General features: G+C 43.6%; 1 protein-coding gene across 12 annotated transcripts in view; it reads right to left on the bottom strand.

The window, feature by feature from the left end:
- tcf7 (transcription factor 7) overlaps window positions 1-20,911 on the bottom strand; it is a 68,400-nt gene that overhangs the window by 2,279 nt on the left and 45,210 nt on the right. For 2 of the 12 annotated variants that reach the window (XM_014136871.3, XM_014136875.3), the window contains exons 5-12: window positions 18,043-18,130; window positions 12,616-12,702; window positions 11,448-11,567; window positions 11,020-11,182; window positions 5,945-6,052; window positions 5,143-5,190; window positions 2,046-2,094; window positions 1,371-1,443 (exon numbers count right to left, since the gene is read on the bottom strand). In XM_014136871.3, coding sequence (XP_013992346.3) covers window positions 1,371-1,443; window positions 2,046-2,094; window positions 5,143-5,190; window positions 5,945-6,052; window positions 11,020-11,182; window positions 11,448-11,567; window positions 12,616-12,702; window positions 18,043-18,130 — 736 coding nt within the window. The remainder of the gene's footprint in view (window positions 1-1,370; window positions 1,444-2,045; window positions 2,095-5,142; window positions 5,191-5,944; window positions 6,053-11,019; window positions 11,183-11,447; window positions 11,568-12,615; window positions 12,703-18,042; window positions 18,131-20,911) is intronic. The other 10 variants (XM_014136872.3, XM_045693413.2, XM_014136876.3 and 7 more) reach the window with 7 other exon arrangements.

Below are 20,911 nucleotides of genomic sequence, written 5' to 3'. Positions count from 1 at the left end.
GGAGAAAGTTGAAGGCAGATGAGCATGAGAAATGGCATCAAAGTGCAGAGCGGCGGTGCATGTGCGAGATTGTTTGGTGTGTGTCTGTGTGTGCGTTCATCTGCGGTGATCAGGATTCGCTCTAACCACATTCACCTCCCTTTGTTCTCTTGCAGCACAACACACATACAACACGCACAGTGGTCAGGAGATTTCCATGATGTGACGGCATGGTGGGGAAGGCAGGGCAGGTACCTCTACACTGATGTGACTTTGAGTGTGCAGATGTGTGAAGGAATAAAGGAGAAGAGATTGAGTTGGTAAAAAAAAGGCACTGACTGATCATCCATCCATTGTAAATAAATAAAAAATGCCTGCTTTGTCATTTCTACCAATAGCATAACCGAGAAGTATCTGTTTTACGCAGAGAACATCTACAGTTGAAGTCGGAAGTTTACATACACCTTAGCCAAATACATTTAAACTCAGTTTCACAATTCCTGACATTTAATCCTAGTACAAATTCCCTGTCTTAGGTCAGTTAGGATCACCACTTTATTTTATGAATGTGAAATGTCAGAATAATAGCAGAGAGAATGACTTATTTCAGCTTTTATTTCTTTCATCACATTCCCAGTGGGTCAGAAGTTTACATACACTCAATTAGTATTTGGTAGCATTGCCTTTAAATTGTTTAACTTGGGTCAAACGTTTTGGGTAGCATTCCACAAGCTTCCCACAATAAGGAATTTTGGCCCAGTCCTCCTGACATAGCTGGTGTAACTGAGTCAGGTTTGTAGGCCTCCTTGTTCGCACACGCTTTTTCAGTTCTGCCCGCAAATGTTCTATAGGATTGAGGTCAGGGCTTTGTGATGGGCACTCCAATACCTTGACTTTGTTGTCCTTTAAGCCATTAAGCCATACACCTCCAATTGACTCACATTATGTGAATTAGCCTATCAGAAGCTTCTAAAGCCATGACTTCATTTTCTGGAAGATATTTGTGGAGTGGTTGAAAAACAAGTTTTAACGACTCCAACCTAAGTGCATGTAAACTTCTGACTTCAACAATATGTGCGAAACCCTTTCCTCCCCTCAGACCTATAGGACCTTTCTCCCATTTTCCTTTGATCATCATCACCCATCATCCCCACCTCTTCACCCACAAATCCCTGAGACACCCACCCCATCACCAGCCAGCAAAGCAGCTTTAGTTTCCAATACAGCCTCCTGACACCCCAGTACGCTGGGGTTCTCTACCTGTCTGAGGCGACGTGGGTCACAGGGTTAGTGAGATGAGTGCATGCAGAGCAGAGCACAGCAGTGGGCTGAGGCACGCTCACAGAGGAGGGAGAGAGGGGTAGCAGAGCGAGAGGGCGAGAGATACACACCTGCAGGGACCACACCAGTCCGTTTGTTGGTTGAGGCCGAAGCGAGCTCTGCATTTCTTAGGAGAGCCAGGGTCTGAGCACAAGGCAACATGCGCATAGGAAAGAAGTAAGGGAAGAGAGGGAGAGATGAAGAAAGAGAGATAGGGTGAGAGAGAGAGAGAGAGAGAGAGAGAGAGAGAGAGAGAGAGAGAGAGAGAGAGAGAGAGAGAGAGAGAGAGAGAGAGAGAGAGAGAGAGAGAGAGAGAGAGAGAGAGAGAGAGAGAGAGAGAGAGAGAGAGATCAGATCAGATCAGATAAAGAGGTCAGGGCAGACGTTGACGCATTGACAGAGATGGTGAATCAGAAAGCCATCAAACCAGACTGTTAGTGCCCAATTACTGAGCAGGAGTCAACAACAACAACCCATAACTACAGCCAGAACAGAGTAGAGGGAGCAGGAGCTCCATTCACAACAGGCGTTGAGGACACTAGGGAAGAGAGGAACACTTCAAGTGGGAAGTCTGCCATGCGTTCAAACTCTGCTAGTTAGAGTAGCAGAGACCCAGTCCGAGTAGAGGATAGCCGACCAGTGAAGTTGTTTCAAACGCTAGAATAGGGCTCGAAGTTTTGGTATATTGTATTGAAGCGTGGTGGTTTGGCCTGAGAGGATGTTGAAGGTTGATAATTGGACATTACCTGTGGTGGAGTCCTGCTGCTTCTCTCTTTTTCTTCTCTTCTTCTTGCCCTGTTGGAACACACGACCAGACACACAGAGAGTCAGTAGGGGGGACGGGGTCCTATACACCACCGGGACAGTATCTGTCAGTGACATCTCAGTGAAGACCATGTGAAAACCACGTCTTTATATTCACAAGTCGTGGAATGGGGATCTGAGGGCACTGCATGATCACTCAGGCCACAATTCACGATGACAGTAGAAGAGAAGAGAAGGGAAAGAACTCAAATGATCGACAGTAATATTGCTGTAAACTCCATGGGCTATACAGTGGGGCCTTAATAGTATGGTTGGGGTTGTTCTCATGAAGAGAGTAATAAAGTCTAAAGTCTCATATTGGGGAGAGGATGTGGGAACAGCTCTTGGATGCCTAGACTCGTCTACCCTCACTGCTCCCTAAAGCATTGTGTGTGGGTGTGGTTACGGCTTGCGGAAGAAAACCCCACGACTGCGTAGGTGGACTTTCACTTCCTGTTTTGCTAACAGATCACATGACTACCCTGGTTTTCTAGCTTGTGTCTGGGAAGGGGTTAGACTGTAGCAGAACTAGTGGTCCTTTGTATCTCAGTTGGTAGAGTGTGATGCTTGTAACGTCAGAGTGGGTTCGATTCCCTCGACCACCCATATGTAAAATGTATGCATGACTAAGTCGCTTTGGATAAAATCGTCTGCTAACAAACTATCTGTTGATAAGCAACTGTTTGCTAAGTTGAGGGTTATTGTTAGTGGATATTTTGATAACAGTTATTGAACATCTTATGTTAATTAATTAATGAATTAATAAATAATAATAATATAATATATATATAATAACAATAATATTATAATAACATTTATTATTAAGTTGCTGCATTCCGTGGTTGCCATGGCGCCGTGAGGTAGCCTAGGCAGAGAGCTCTGTAAATATTGTACATGTTTTATTGTTTTTAAGTGTTTTTCATTGCATATTTTAATCAAACTTTTTGGGGTTTTTGATAACTTGTTGATAGATGGGGCAGCAGGTAGCCTAGTGGTTAGGGCGTTGGACTAGTAACCGAAAGGTTGCAAGTTCGAATCCCCAAGGTGAAAATCTGTTGTTCTGCCCCTGAACAAGGCAGTTAACCCACTGTTCCTAGGCCGTCATTGTAAATAAGAATTTGATCTTAACTGACTTGCCTAGTTAAATAAATAAAAAATTGATTAACTGAAATATCTGGTGCTGACCCATGGAATTGCAGGACTGATTATGGCAAGCTAGCTGATTATTTGGCTAGCTAGCTAAAATGATTTTTGACCCCCTGCCCCAGTTCCTAGAAGCTCGTTTTGTTGAGGGCTTTTCTGAACCCCTGCTGAGGTGAGGTGGTCTTACTGGTGCTTTTACAGTGCCGAAGCATCACGCAGGTGGGTGCTACACTTCAGTTGTGGACGATCCATCTTACACTCTTAGAAAAAAAGGTGCTATCTAGAACCCAAATCGGTTCTTCCGCTGTCCCCATAGGAGAACCCTTTGAAGGAACCCTTGTTGGTTCCAGGTAGAACCCCTTTGGTTCCAAATAGTAGCGTTTTGGGTTCCATGTAGAACCCTTTTCACAGAGGGTTCTACATTGAACCAAAAATGGTTCTATCTGGAATCAAAAAGGGTTTTCCTATGGGGACAGCCAAAGAACCCTTTTGAAACCCTTTTTTCCAAGAGTGTACCTACGGGAGGAGGAAGAGCTGTGACTGTTGAGTATGACGAGGGGGCTGATGAAGAGCTCTGTGGCCTGTCTGTCAGATGTCTCCATCTCCCTGCCTGGCTGTACCAGCTATGCTCCCTCCTCTCAAGATACTACATTTCTGAACTGCCTTTCATCTAAAGTTGTGGAAGAGCTTCGCCCAAGAAATGCCAAATCCCTAAATTTGTTTTGTTAAATTGTTTTTTTTAAATTATTTTGTTTTTAAACGACTTTAAGATTTGACTTGTAATTAAAAGCTGTATATAAAATAAATGGATGATTATTATTATTATTATTGTTGGTAGTATCTACTGAACTCTACCAACCATCTGCTTGGGACTATCCAAATAAAGTGTTATCTATACGGTCACAATAAAGCATTGGTATTCAAACTTTTTCAGCGGGCGAGCCCATTTTTTCAGCCAGAATTTCTGGGGACCCCATTTTTTCCCAAAGAATTTCTCACGACCCCACCTCACCCCAAATGTAATGGCACAACCTTAAAATTGGTCAATTCATTCCATTTTTTATCAAGGGGTCGCGACCTCGACTTTGAATACCACTGCTATAAAGTGTTACTATTTTATTATATTATATTATTATAGAGTTGCCATTAGTTCTAATGTGTTTTGGGACAATATTGACTCTGGCTGTATTTTTCCATCTTTGAAATATGAAGAAACATGCATGGAAACATACATTCAAGTGTTAAATAGTGACATTTATGTTCACATAAAAACATTATCCACAGTACGTTGCATCATATTCATCTGATTTGATACTAAATCAGATGCAGCAGTAAAAGCTTCATGCACATTTCACCTCATTGAGAATGCCACCACGACCAGCTCGTAACCCTCTTTACCCTAACCAGCTAACTAACTATCCACAGCCAAGAGACAGAGAGAAATGAGAGAGCCAAGCCCCTATGGTGTGTTATGATACAAAACCCCAAACTTTATCAAGCCAAGGAAAGGAAAATAGGCTGTGTAAAAGATCTCCAGGAAGGAAAGAAAGTGAGCTCTCTCTCCCTTTGAGACTCATCCTGTCTGTTTTCATATGGGGTGAGCGAACATTTGCAATTACGTAGTCCGGGAAAACCACCTCCCATAGAAACACATCCAGATACACAGTTAACTTACATAACATAAGCCACCTCCACCCCTCTGTGCCTGCCCTAAGGGAGGGTATAGCCTAATAATGGTCCCCCCCAAAGCCCAGAAAGCCTCTCCAGCCCAGCTCCCAGCTGTCCTCTCCCTCTCTACAGTCCGAACCCCACCGCCCCACCGCCTGAGGAGGAGAGCAAGCCAAAGCCACCCTGCTGTTAGTAGAGCGGGTAAGTGGGGTAAAATGTGTGCCCTACCCAATCAGCTTTATTCTTTTCCCCCGCGCCCTCTCTAAGGCCCGCCTCCTGGAAGAATTCAACAGCAACTTCACAATTGAGCACAGCACAGAAGGGTAGTTAAGCAGCATTAAGCTAACACACATAACATAGAGACGTTCTTAAGAGACATGTCTCTCTAATACACATCATATTCATCTGCACAGTATTTGAAGCAAGGGATTCGCTACACTACTTCTTAACTCAGTCTACAAGCCCACTACTAATTACAGATTTCACAGACAGGGCACTTATACTAAGGTCCAGTTACAACAGTACAAAGGTGCCCTCCATGTATATAACTACCAGTGATTTAAAAACCTATTATAGTAATACAGAGATGAGAGGAGAGCGGGAGGTTTGCAGCTGACTGTGTAATGCTATGTGTAACAAAAGGCGGAGCTCGTCATGCGTCCCTAACAGCAAAGCACTCAACAGCCAATTAAATCACCTTGCTGAACAGCGCTGAACAGCCATGTCTGACCAACTAATGTCCAGTACGCTCCATCTCATTCTCAAAACCCACTCTAAAGGAATGGCATGCCAAGAGATTATAACACTGGTCATAGAGGTTATAACGCTGGTTATAACACTATGGTCGTAAACTAGTCTCTCTAACTATGTCTGCACTGATACGTGACCAACTCTGGAAATGCGCCAAATAAATCTGATTAGATACAATAGGTTGATATTACTATGTGTAGGCACTAGCCTCATTGATTGACAGGTGGCAGGGTGGGGTGATCATGCTGCGCGTGTGTAACCAGGAAAAGGCGGGCCTTACGTAGTTGTCTCTGGCGGACCAGCTGGGGTAGAGCTGCATGTGTAGCTGCCGCTCCTTCCTGGCCAGCTCATAGTATTTGGCCTGTTCCTCCCGGGTCAGAGCGTGCCACTGCAGGGAAGACACACACAAGAATGCACCCGCGCACACACACGCACACACACACACACACACACACACACACACACACACACACACACACACACACACACACACACACACACACACACACACACACACACACACACACACACACACACACACACACAACAAAGAAACCATTTAGGTTTTTTTCATTAGCCTAGACCAGGGGTGTAAAACTAATTTTCCCCATGGGCCGCATTCAATCTTCATCGAGGTCCGGAGGGCCACACTTAAAATTGATTATATTTTCTCGCCATCAACATTAGCAAAAAATAGTCCTCTATCCATCGCTTTTTGAATTTTTGATGCTCCCTGACTGTATAGATTTCATTTCGATGACTGTTGTCAAGCTGGACAGATTGAAGAGACTAGAAATGTAGGTCCATTATCATTTCAACACAGTTTGATTTGGTTTTAGTCAGTTCAATGTTGTTTTATTTGGATCTGGCATCTGGCCTTGAGTTTGTGACACGTGGACTAGACAATGACATGCACAATGACAACTGTTGAGGCTAGGAGGGATGAGGGAATGCGTTTATCTTATTACAGTGCACTGGGTTTTTGGGGATCTTCAATGCTGCAGAAATGTTTTGGTACCCTTCCCCAGATCTGTGCTTCGACACAATCCTGTCTCGGAGCTCTACGGTCAATTCCTTCGACCTCATGACTTGGTTTTTGCTCTGACATGCACTGTCAACTGTGGGACGTTATATAGACAGGTGTGTGCCTTTCCAAATCATGTTCAATCAATTGAATTTACCACAGGTGGAATCCAGTCAAGTTGTAGAAACATCTCAAGGATGATCAATGGAAACAGGATGCACCTGAGCTTAATGTTGAGTCTCATAGCAAAGGGTCTGCATACTTACGAAAATGTGATATTTCAGTTTTTTTATACATTTACAAAACTTTCTAAAAACCTGTTTTCGCTTTGTCATTATGGGGTATTGATGAGGATTTGTATTTATTTAATCCATTTCAGAATAAGGCTGTAACGTAACAAAATGTGGAAAAAGTGAAGGGGTCTGAATACTTTCCGAATGCACCGTATATTGTTTTATAAACTGGGTGGGTCGAGCCATGAATGCTGATTGGCTGACAGCCGTGGTATATAGGACCATTTACCATGGGTATGACAAAACATTTATTTTTACTGCGCTAATTAGGGATAGGGAGATACAGTGGCTTGCGAAAGTATTCACCCCCTTGGCATTTTTCCTATTTGTTGCCTTACAACCTGGAATAAAAATTGATTTTTTGGGGGTTTGTATAACATGATATACACAACCTTTGAAGACGCTAAATATTTTTTTATTGTGAAACAAACCAAAAAATAAGACAAAAAACAGAAAACTTAACTATTCACCCCCCCCCCCAAAGTCAAAACTTTGTAGGGCCACCTTTTGCAGTAATTACAGCTGCAAGTCTCTTGGGGTATGTCTCTATAAGCTTGGCACATATAGGCACATTCTTCAAGGCAAAACTGCTCCAGCTCCTTCAAGTTGGATGGGTTCCACTGGTGTACAGCAATCTTTAAGTCATACCACAGATTCTCAATTGGATTGAGGTCTGGGCTTTGACTAGGTCATTCCAAGACATTTAAATGTTTCTCTTTAAACCACTCAAGTGTTGCTTTAGCAGTATGCTTAGGGTCATTGTCCTGCTGGAAGGTGAACCTCTATCCCAGTCTCAAATCTCTGGAAGACTGAAACAGGTTTCCGTCAAGAATTTCCCTGTATTTAGCGCCATCCATCATTCCTTCAATTTTGACCAGTTTCGCAGTCCCTGCCGATGAAAAACATCCCCACAGCATGATACTGCCACCACCATGCTTCACTGTGGGGATGTTGTTCTCGGGGTGATGGGAGTTGTTGGGTTTGCACCAGATATAGCGTTTTCCTTGATGGCCAAAAAGCTACATTTTTGTCTCATCTAACCAGAGTACCTTATTCCATATGTTTGGGGAGTCTCCCACATGCTTTTTGGCGAACACCAAATGTGTTTGCTTATTTTTTTCTTTAAGCAATGGCTTTTTTCTGGCCACTCTTCCATAAAGCCCAGCTCTGTGGAGTGTACGGCTTAAAGTGGTCCTATGGACAGATACGCCAATCTCCGTTGTGGAGCTTTGCAGCTCCTTCAGGGTTATCTTTGGTGTCTTTGTTGCCTCTCTGATTAATGCCCTCCTTGCCTGGTCTATACGTTTTGGTGGGCGGCCCTCTCTTGGCAGGTTTGTTTGTGGTGCCATATTCTTTCAATTTTTTTATAATGGATTTAAATGGTGCTCCGTGGGATGTTCAAAGTTTCGGATATTTTTTTATAACCCAACCCTGATCTGTACTTCGCCACAACTTTGTCCCTGACCTGTTTGGAGAGCTCCTTGGTCTTCTTGGTGCCGCTTGCTTGGTGGTGCCCCTTGCTTAGTGGTGTTGCAGACTCTGGGGCCTTTCAGAACATGTGTATATATATATATATATATATATATATATACTGAGATCATGTGACAGATCATGTGACACTTAGATTGCACACAGGTGGACTTTATATTGCACACAGGTGGACTTTATTTAACTAATTATGTGACTTCTGAAGGTAAATGGTTGCACCAGATCTTATTTAGGGACTTCATAGCAAAGGTGGTGAATACATATGCACGCACCTCTTTTCAGTTTTTCATTTTTTGAAACAAGTAATTTTTTTCATTTCACTTCACCAATTTGGACTATTTGGACTATTTTGTCCATTACATGAAATCCAAATCCATTTAAATTACAGGTTGTAATGCAACAAAATAGGAAACATGCCAAGGGGGGTGAATACTTTTGCAAGGCACTGTACCTAGTCAGTTGTACAATTTAATGCCTTCAACTGAAATGTGTTTAACGCATTTAACCCAACCCCTCTGGATCAGAGAGGTGCGGAGAGGTGCCTTAATCAAAATCCACGTCTTTGGCGCCTGGGGAGTAGTGGGTTAACTGCCTTGCTCAGGGGCAGAACGACAGATTTTTACCTTGTCAGCTTGGGGATTCAATCCAGCAACCTTTTGGTTACTGGCCCAACACTCTAACCACTAGGCTACCTGCTTACGTTGGTAACCAGTTTATAATAGCAATAAGTCACCTCAGGGGTTTGTGATATATAGCCAATATACCACGGCTAAGGGCTGTGGTATACTCTGTGTTGCGTTGAGCCTAAGAACAGCCCTTAGCCTTGGCATATTGACCATATACCACACCTCCTCGGGCCTTATTGCTTAATTATACCATGGCATTGCTGAATACTCCTTTCTGATCGACTTGAAGTGCATTCTAGAGCGTGCATTTTTTCCCTTATAACATATGTTTGCATGTTAGAATTCAATAGCTATAGTTAATTTTTAGATGTTTTGTTTGAGCTGCTTTTGAAAGCAAAAGTAGAATTGAAAACAGTATATTTATTGTTGAATTAGATTTTTATAATAGCAAGCTAGAACTGATGGTTTGGTTACCACATCTGTTTGTTTGGTTACCACGGCAACTACTGTAGCTATCTAGTAAACTTGCTAGCTACTTCAGTGGATGTTGAACACATTTCCAACAGCAAATGAACACATTTCTAGTGGTAAATGTGTTAAATTATAGCCATGGTATAAAAGGGATAATCAACTCAGGGCTCCATGTGTTCTCTGGAAAATAATGCAACTCTGTGGAAGGTCAGTTCTACTCCGCTAGCGCGTTGTGGAACACGCCTTCAATGTCTTTCATTATTCTCCTTAGAACTCTAATTAAGTGATAATGCCCGATAAGCCGGTGTTTGGAGGATATATTGGCAAACTGTGCCAAGATATACTCCAAACACCGGCTTCGAGGGCATTATCACTTGTATACAACGGGTTACCAACTTATTCATACTATTTAATCATTTCACAAGATATAGTGACATTGGATAGATGAAGGGCCACTGTGAAAAGATCTGTGACAGACAACATCATGTAAGACAAAGGAGCTGATCGTGGACTACAGGAAAAGGCGGGCCGAACAGGCCCCCATTAACATCAACGGGGCTGTAGTGGAGTTTCAAGTTCCTTGGTGTCCACATCACCAACAAACTATCATGGTCCAAACACACCAAGACAGTCGTGAAGAGGGCACGACAAAACCTTTTCCCCTCAGGAGACTGAAAAGATTTGGTATGGGTCCCCAGATCCTCAAAAAGTTATACAGCTTCACCATCGAGAGCATCCTGACCGGTTGCATCACCGCCTGGTATGGCAACTGCTCGGCATCTGACCGTAAGGAGCTACAGAGGGTAGTGCGTACGGCCCAGTACATAACTGGGGCCAAGCTTCCTGCAATCCAGGACCTATATAATAGGCGGTGTCAAGCCCATAAAATTGTCAGAGACTACAGTCACCCAAGTCATAGACTATTTACTCTGCTATCGCACGGGAAAATGGTACCGGAGCGCCAAGTCTAGGTCCAAAAGGGTCCTTAACAGCTTCTACCCCCCAAGCCATAAGACTGCTGAACAAATAATCAAATGGCCACCGGACTATTACATTGACCCCCCTTTTTAGTTTATTTGGGAAATATTTTCTTAACTCTTCTTGAACTGCACTGTTGTTAAGGGCTTGTAAGTAAGCAACTAAGGTCTACACTTGTTATATTCAGCGTATGTTACAAATAAAGTTTGATTTGATTTGATGATATTCATCCCATTGAGATATGTCTGCATCTTGGTCAATGGTATCATATGCAGCAGTCAGTCGTGCAGGGGGTAACTCACAGGGTAGTAATTCACATTACTGAGATATTCCTCTCAAGTCCATCTCTCATGTGTGAAATCAACAGCAGGGGTTGAGATCAGGGATTTGGGAATGAGTCTCTTTGCTGCATGAGTATTCATGGATGTGTGTGCGTGTATGTTTTAGTGTGTGTGTGTGTGTGCTTGCTGCTCACCCTTCTGCCAAGTATCTGGTTGATGGCAGCGCTCTCCTTCAGCGTGCACTCAGCGATCACCTTGGCCCTCATCTCCTTCATGTACAGCATGAAAGCATTCAGAGGCTTCTTGATCACTGGCTTCTTAGGCTCCTTCTCCCGCTTGGGCTCCTGGTGTGGCTTACTGAGGGCGGGGGGAGAGCAGAGCAGAGGAAGACAAACAAGATCAACAGGGACACCCGTGGTGAATATGTACACAAGAACATCAAAACAATAAGGCGCTATTCATCCATCTAAGCTTTTGATACACTTTCAATGCATCAATGAGATACTACAGTGTTGTATGCCATGTAGCTAGCACACACAGATCACACATCTCCTTTGACAGACACGTGTGTCTAACACTAGGAGTCATTGTAGAAATAGGGGTTCACCATAGGGGTACTTACGCATACATGTTCCTGTCGTAATGGTCGTGATGGTCCTGTTTGCCTGAAGGTGGAACGATGGCTGGGTGGGGGATCCCTGTTGAGTGCATGCCTGGCCCTAGCATCAGAGAGTGAGAGAACCTAGAAGGGGAGAGACAGAGGGAGGGCGAGAGAGAGAGACAAAGAGACCAAAGCATCAGACGATATGTTTTGTCTTTATATATGGCAACGGGACCATGAAGCGCTGAAGCACGCGGACGGTTGGTTGGCCCTGAGAGAATGTGCTTTCTGGCAGTCCTCTCAGAGCGTTAAGACTGTGAGAAGTCTCATCCAACGCCAGCAGATGGAGCTGTGGTCACACTCAGACAAAAGCTAGGCTGCGCTGTAGATACAGTAGATAACATGAATATACTTGCTCTAGTTTTCATTAGTGTTTCATTAAAGGCTTCTTTTCAGTATGTTCTTTTTTAAGATTCATATTGTTGATGACATCTATTTATTCATTATTGGATTGGGAATGAAAAGTGCCATTTACTGAAACTTTACTGAACGTTTTAGTTGCAATGTTGGAAATGTGTGTTTTTGATTTCCTGAATTCATATTTTATATACCTGGTCATTAAATGTATTTTGTGATTTATACAATTCCAAAGAGATCATTCTTCTAGTGTAAAATAAAGATTTCAAATCCTACAGTTTCACCCTGAACTGATGGGAATTAGAGAACGCGGTGTGACATAGATGTTTGGTGACATTTAAATGTGAACCATGTCTCCATTTGGATTTATTTCTGAAGCTAACTGAGCTAGCATGTTTGGCTCACCAGTTACAGTAACAGAGGAGAGATCTCATGACTGAGCCTTTGCCTAAAATAACAACAGTCAACAGCAGACAGTTTGCAGTGGTTTATAGCGTCTCTCTTTGTCACAGCAACAGGAGACACACTGCTGCACTCACTCTTCTGTCCAGGAGAACAGACGGGTTGTCTCTTCATGTCTGTCCCCACACAGTTGCAGGGTAGTTTATAGCAGTTGGCACACAGAAAGACAGGACACACATTGCGGAGGTACCTGTACAAGGCAATAGCGAAGGGCACATGGTAGGTGGGAGGAGTAGAAGCATTGGTCTGGAAGGGGTATGTATTTTTGCGATTCCCTCCCCAGACTGAAGCGGCTCAGCTTATACTGTACCTGGGGTAGGAAGAGCTGTTGGGGAGACTGGAGGAGTAGGGCTGTCTGAATCCACATGAGGACAGGGGATAGACAGGCTGACTTTGCCTGTGGTTGGGAGGACAAATAGGGATGCAACAGGGTTCAACTAGGCTGCTGACCAAATCCTCACTGCCTGACTTCTTACAATATGTTTAGACCAGTGCAGGCTGCTGAGGGGAGGACGGCTCATAATAATGGCTGGAACGGAGCAAATAGAATGACATGGAACACATAGAAACCATCTGTTCGATACCATTCCAGGGACCTCCATCATGTTAACAAAACAAATGCATTTCACGTCTCATCTTATCATCAGGTGAATGAACATGGCAAGGCAAAGTAATCAACATAAATCATTTTTCATTATTTTGACCTCCCCACGGAAGGGGTGTAAACTCTAACATAGCCTATTACCTAGAGAGGTAACTCCAAACACATTTTCTAAGAGCAGCTGTTTTGCTGGTTAAACAAAGGTTAGCCATGTGTTGACAAAACATTATGTCGAAGTCAAGAAAGCTTACCAGCAGCCAGTGGCACTTGCTGCACAGGTAGCCTATTCGCGGGTGCTTTTCAACGCCTATGTCAGATAATCCAGTGAGTGTAATTGGTTCCAATAAGTGTAATTTTCCTCAATATTAGGAGTTTAGAAAAGTCGACATCATTAGAAATAATATATTTTCCAATGTTCTACTGTAGGTATGTAATTCAAAATTAGTTTATACTGTTATTGCTAGCGATATCCATAAAAACATTGGTGGGGGAAAAACAACACTTAAAAAAAAAAAATATATATATATATATATATATATATATATTTTTTTTTTTTTTTTTTGCGGACCCTGGTTGAATAGCCCTGCTATAGGTATATACGGGCAGTCTGGGTTCTCAGTCTGTGTACTAGCTAGCTAATGAGGGGCTTGATCATGACTGGTTATGGAGTTAAGTCCATCCTAATGTAACAGTATTGTTTCCGTCCCTCTCCTCGCCCCAACCAGGGCTTGAGCCAGGGACCCTCTGAACACATTTCCAACTGCCACCCAAGAAACATCATTATCTATTGCTCCACAAAAACTGTCCCTTAACTACTTCTAGTGACGTCACAGAGCGGGTGACGTCACCAACGGAAAGACTAGGAGTGAAGTCAAGGAGACAGCCGAAAGTCGGACACTGGTGTGGTTTTCCAACAGCAAGGCTGAGTGCAACATGGCAGTGTTGCTATTGTTTCTAAAAGTTGTTCTTTATAATGTCGAAATAGAAATGTCTCCAACCCCACACACTCACAAACTGAAAATATATGTGCGTACGTTGTACAATCAACTGGTGAGAGAGCCTCAAATGTCACATTCATTTGTACATATCCACTGTATACATGTATTGCGGCAAAGTTGGTTCCTGTTCCAGTCACATCTTTGGTCACGTTCGCGTGGGTCAAACAAAAACACCCTAATGATTGGTTGACAATACAGCCTCCCACAATGCAGGCGATGGCTGCAGGATGAAGTGGTGAAGAGCAACTACAGAAACTTGCAGGTGACTGCTGTCAAAACTTCCTGACCTTTGATCACATGATTTTGGTAAAGTTCATGGAGCCAACATGTAGGCGCAAGTCGAAAATGTTTATCCCCATAATGCAGCACACTTTGGTCACCGACTCGACACGTGATCTGCTCGAACGCGCCCACAATGTTGAATCTTCCAACAAAAGCTAACTACCAAGGTACTGTAGCTAGTAGTGCTAATGCTTACATCATTATGAGTATTCACTAGTCATTGCAGTAGCCTCCCGAGTCAGCTGCTGTGCTCAGCTGACCCAACGATCGCGGAGAAACATTCTGATCTACGAACTGATTTCTGATAACAGTCGGTTCCTCTTAATTGTGGGGCTGTATGTCAACAACTTTAGGGTAATTGAAACAGGCTAAGCAAGCTTTTTATGTCAGTGACGGAAAAGCTAGCTAACTAGCTAGCTAACTATGTCAGGAGCCTAAGTTAACAGTTAGCTACACAGCTGATTCAAAAGTGCCAACAGACGTTGCCAACCAACGTCTTGAATTTGTGCAGGAGATAGCCACTGGTTTGTTTCTATTTTCTCACAATTGCAAACTATTAAATCACTGTTCACAACATTTGTAATAATTTAGCTAGCTAGTTGTTCTTCCTATTTCATAGAGTCATACGAGAGCGCAGCGATATATAAAATGTGGAACTATTTTTTCAAATTTGAATATGAGTTCCACGTCCTACAAGAGAGATTGATCGGTTGAGGGACGAGCTTCGTTTCCTTATTAATAAAACGGTTATTACAGTGACATTTGGCTCGCCAATTACCGTCAACCAATATTCCATGACCCTATATAGAGTATCTCTGGCTACCTTCACTGCTAACCTCACTGCTAACCTCACTATGGGTCCTGCTGTATGTATAGATGTAGGATATTAATTTGATCACCCTGTTTTGCACAGCAGGAAATGCAAACTTCACATCAAACCCAATAAAATGTTATTGATCGCATACATTTATTTAGCAGATGTTATAACACACAAAAAAACGAAATACTGAGAAGTTTCTTAGGAGCCATGAACAGGGCGACCATGTCTATTGTGTATAGGTGTATAGTGTACTCAAGGTTTAAAAAGGCTTCTAATGTTTGTAATGATTTGCCCTAACAAAAAAATGTATCAACCCCTACAAAAATGTCCATTAATTATAATCCACAAAATAATTCAAATTTCCTGTTGCTGCCAGATTATTTTCCTACCGTGAGAAACTGTTCAAATTAAGATTCTACACCTGTATGACATGAGGGTGGTGGATGGATGTATGAGGGGGGGCAGGAATCTTTGATATGCAGCAGCACCCCCTTTCCCAGCCCTCCTCAGCCCCAGGAGGTCCCTGAGATCAAGGAAGGCAGAGGAGGCTCAGTGTCAGGGAGGCTCCCAGGTCCAGAGGGTTCTCTCAGGGAGGGATTCACTTGCTAATCTCAGCCAACAGGCCCATTAGGAGTAACAGCCACATCCAGGACCCAACTAACACCTCTCCTCTCCACAGCCCTGTCTGTCCTCTGCTGGGGAGAGAACATTTCCTGTTTGTGTTGTGGCACGGATGGGGTTTTCCGGTGTATTTGCATACCGATAGATTTGTGATTTGTCCCTCTCATGTCAAGAGTACCAACTACTCAAACTATAGAGAAATCTCGATCCATTTTTTTACTTAAACCTGTATCTGAACTTCTTTGAAACAAATTAACTGCGAAATTTACTGCAATCTGCTAGGCCGTGCCTACAGTGGGCTGCCTAGCTTCACGTGGAAAGAAGACAATACACATCCTCCCAGGCCCCAGTCACGTGCCATACGGTGGCTGGAGTGTGTCACATCCAGTTCTTTGTCATCTCCTTTCCTTGCTCTCTCTTTCCCCACACAAAGAGAGACACAAGAAAACCAAACAAATGCATAATCCGCACTAAGAAGATTACGAGTTTGTAAACAAGACGATTTGTTGACAATGCCACAGAAACTCCAGTGACCATTAACTGTTTGAAATAAAAGTCAGTGAGAGAGAGAGCCCAGAGAAATAGCAGACCTCTGCCTCGTGCGGACGGAGCCTGTCTAGGGAGTGCCAAAGTCCTCCACCAGCTTTTAAAAAACACAGCATGGATGTGAATGGAAGTAGTATTAGCTGTCATTCTATTATGGTGAACCAAATCCCCATCACATTTAAAATAAGCCCACAATTGTTCTGGGGGATTCGCTCAAAGTTATTCTGCCAGTTACAGATTTTTAATACATGGATTTGTAAAGTTGAGCTCAAGTCAATGGATGGATTGTTAGCCACAGCGTGTCTGAGATTATGGGTGTTAAAACATGTTCTGGCATCGTATCCTCTTTCTGTGATAGTGCCTTAGAGGCCGGGAAGGCAAGGGAAGACAGTAGTTTCATTTTGAGACTGGAACTCTAGGCTAGATATGATCAATGAATCAGGGCGTTCGTATCTTAGGAAGTGAACTATTCAATCACCAAATTTGTTACGATAATCAGCTTTATAGGAGTTACTAACTGCGTGGGATGAAGTGGTTTGCATTTGTATTTATTATGGATCCCCATTAGCTGCTGCGAAGGCAAAATTAAGGCAGTTTATACAATTTTAAAAACATTACAATACATTCACAGATTTCACAACACACTGTGTGCCCGCAGGCCCCTACTCCACCACTACCACATATCTACAGTACAAAATCCATGTGTACGTGTGTGTATAGTGCATATGTTATTGTGTGTGTTGTGTTGCTCCACAGTCCCACCTGTTCCATAAGGTGTTTTTTTATCTGTTTTTTAAAATATGATTCTACTGCTTGCATCAGTTACTTGATGTGGAATAGAGTTCCATGTAGTCATGGCTCTATGTAGTACTGTGCGCCTCCCATAGTCTGTTCTGGACTTGGGGACTGTGAAGAGACCTCTTGTGGCATGTCTTGTGGGGTATGCATGGGTGTCTGAGCTGTAAGCCCGTAGTTCAAACAGACAGCTCGGTGCATTCAACATGTCAATACCTCTCCTATATACAAGAAGTGATGAAGTCAATCTCCCCTCCACTTTGAGCCAGGAGAGACTGACATGGATATTAGTAATGTTAGCTCTCTGTGTACATCCAAGGGCCAGCCGTGCTGCCCTGTTCTGAGCCAATTGCAATTTTCCTAAGTTATTTTTTGTGGCACCTGACCACACGACTGAACAGTAGTCCAGGTGCGACAAAACTAGAGCCTGTAGGGCCTGCCTTGTTGATAGTGCTGTAAAAAGGTATAGTAGAGCTTTATTATGGACAGACTTCTCCCCATCTTAGCGACTGTTGTATCAATATGTTCTGACCATGACAGTTTACAATCCAGGGTTATTCCAAGCATTTTAGTCACCTAGTTGAGGTTTAGGGTTTAGTGAATGATTTGTCTCAAATACAATGCTTTTAGTTTTAGAAATATTTAGGACTAACTTATTCCTTGTCATCCACTCTGAAACTAACTGCAGCTCTTTGTTAAGTGTTGCAATCATTTCAGTCACTATAGTAGCTGACGTGTATAGTGTTGAGTCATCCGCATACATGGCTTTACTCAAAGCCAGTGGTATGTCATTAGTAAACATTGAAAAAAGTAAGGGTCCTAGAGAGTTGCCCTGGGGATTTCCTGATTCTACCTGGATTATGTTGGAGAGGCTTCCATTAAAGAACACCATGCAAAAAATATTGAGTGGCTGAGGTGAAACTGGATTGGTTGATGTAATAGTGGTGAGTAATCCAGGTGTGTGTGTGTGTGCGAGAGAGTATGTGTGTGTGTGTGTGTGTACTTGAGAGTATGTGAGTGTGTGTGTGTGCACGAAAGAGAGAGTGTGTATGTGTGTGTGTGCGTGAGACTTACCAGCCCATGGAGGGGGGCATCTGTCCCACACCGCCCTGAGGTAGGGAGTAGAAGCCTGAGATGTCCTGGGACTGGGGCCTGTGAATGCCTGGAGGGGACACACAGGAGAAGACAGGCTTGTTAACTCAGAGCCCCTGACGCAGCAAGGGTCTCATTACCTGGCTGGGAACCTACCATTACACACACAGGTCAAACGCACAACCTCCCCCATTCTCATACACCCCTACTGGGAGCGTCAAGGGGGTGTTGATGTACGATGTACGAGAACTAAGGTCTAAAGTCAGCCCTCCAGCATCTTGTTGAACCACTACCAAGTGAAATGAAGAAACTCAGAGCCGTGAACTATGTTCTTTGTTTCCACTCCTTTGTAACAGCCAGTTTCCTGTGAACATGACTTTGACATTCTGATCTTACGTCGTCTTCCCCTAGGGCAAGCAGTTTTACTGTCTGGCCCCTGCGGCTTGCATCGCACCACCAACAATTGTTTCATGGCAAAGAGGGATCTTGATCCAAGCTACAAGTTCCTTCCCATGATGTGTCAGTCAATCAGAAGCCTGTGAGGTTAGGACCCCACTCACTACTTCACCCCGCGCCACAGACACCCACCCTACTGACGCTCGCTAGGCCAGGCAGCGAAATGGTTTTAATAAAACGGGACGTTTTCCATTATCGAGTCGGCCGACATAAAAGTGCAGCGTCCCGAAACAAAACAAAAAAGGCTTTGTCTGTGCCTTTCAAAGGAAGTCCTTTGTCAACAGCGAACACCTAGCACTTAAGCGCAACCCGAAGGTAACCTATATTTGTTGCAGAAGAATGTTGCCGATTACTGTAATTTACCGTTGCTGCAGGCCTGTTTCTGGACTGGATCATTTACAAATCTGAAGGACTGGAATGTACCTCTCTCGTCCCTCCCTCCCTCCTAAAAAAGCCTCTGTCCCTCGTGTACAGACCACTGTGCGGTCTCAATCTCTACTTTCCTAACACAGTTACGTCACAATAAGAGGTCTACAGAAACAACTTTAACCCCGCTTGATATTTAATATGTTTATGAGGCACTCAACTTGAATTCTTAGCCTTTTTTTTTTTTTAAATACCTACATTTAACTTTAACTTGAATCTATTCAGGTAAATTCAAAATGAAATGTCACTTTTGATTTATTTATCGGTTAAAATGTAGTAATTGCACTGTTTTGTTTCTTTAACATTTCTTACGGTAAAGAAAAACATCAAATACATTAAAAAAAAAAAAAAAACATCTGTGAATTGATATCACACAAGATCGTTCAGTTAACTGTATCTTTCTTGCAAGATAAAACAACGTAGTCAAATAACCCCTCTATATGTTTTTAGGATACACGGCTCAAAATAGCATTTCAATACTGACAACCTGTTACTGTAGCCAAAACCACAGAAAGAGAAACTGTTATTGTATCGGAATCCAAAATGACTGGACAGTAGCTCTTGTGCTGTGCCTGAAAAAAGACCCAGAAAGAAACACCTGTAGAGTAATGTACAGTGCATTACAGTAGCTTTCGTTTCTCCTGTACTTTTCTATTTTTCACTCTGTACTTCCCCCTAGCGCAGGTAAAGCTGCACACGTAAACAAACGTGATAACATGGTGTGACTTTGATCGTTTGGTATGATGGTTGACACTGAATGACTAATAGTCAATGTCTGTAGTGAATGTACTGACTGACAGGTTGACTGAGATGCAGACAGACTGGCCGGCTGAGTGGGATAATGGAACATGGATGGAGAGTACTTGAAGGGACTATTGTCAGAGAAGCTGCTGGAAACTCCGGCTGATTGTCAGCTGCAGTCTCTGTACACTGCAATGTGAGGTACTATGTGAAATCAATGTGAGGATACTGATACTGAGGTAGGCCTGCAGTGCAAGGTTTGTGGTAAGAGGGGTGAGGTGCGATGATGTCTGAGGTAAGAGGATGTAGCACAGTAAGAGGGGTGAGGTGAGATGATGTCTGAGGTAAGAGGATGTAGCACAGTAAGAGGGGTGAGGTGCGATGATGTCTGAGGTAAGAGGATGTAGCACAGTAAGAGGGGTGAGGTGAGATGATGTCTGAGGTAAGAGGATGTAGCACAGTAAGAGGGGTGAGGTGAGATGATGTCTGAGGTAAGAGGATGTAGCACAGTAAGAGGGGTGAGGTGAGATGATGTCTGAGGTAAGAGGATGTAGCACAGTAAGAGGGGTGAGGTGGGATGATGTCTGAGGTAAGAGGATGTAGCACAGTAAGAGGGGTGAGGTGAGATGGTGTCTGAGGTAAGAGGATGTAGCACAGTAAGAGGGGTGAGGTGAGATGGTGTCTGAGGTAAGAGGATGTAGCACAGTAAGAGGGGTGAGGTGAGATGGTGTCTGAGGTAAGAGGATGTAGCACAGTAAGAGGGGTGAGGTGAGATGATGTCTGAGGTAAGAGGATGTAGCACAGTAAGAGGGGTGAGGTGGGATGATGTCTGAGGTAAGAGGATGTAGCACAGTAAGAGGGGTGAGGTGAGATGGTGTCTGAGGTAAGGAGGTATCAGCTGTGTACAAGTAGGGCCAGACCTCTCATTATGGGGTGAGTCACTGGTTCTCAGCCCTCGCGTCACCCCTGGGCATTGTCACGTTATCTAGCTGCTCCGCCGCTCAGCCCCAGTCTAGAAAAGGAATGGGAGAGCAGGGGAATTCCAGCTGGAAACTGAGAGAGGTTGTCTGGGCTGGGGCCTGCTGCCTTGCTCTGTCTGTGCGAGGGGGTTTGTCTCTCTGCGCCTGCCCGTCTCTCAGAGGGGACAGAGATAGGCCCCGACGCAGGCGGCGGCTCTGACAAACAGACCCAGTCTTGGCCAAAGACCAACTACAGCCATACTCCAACA

The sequence above is a fragment of the Salmo salar genome, chromosome 13, assembly GCF_965601325.2.
Source record: "Salmo salar chromosome 13, fSalSal1, whole genome shotgun sequence".
NCBI classification, from domain to species: Eukaryota; Metazoa; Chordata; class Actinopteri; order Salmoniformes; family Salmonidae; genus Salmo; species Salmo salar.
Note: the sequence above shows the minus strand (reverse complement) of the source record. Positions and strands in the feature narration are given on the sequence as shown.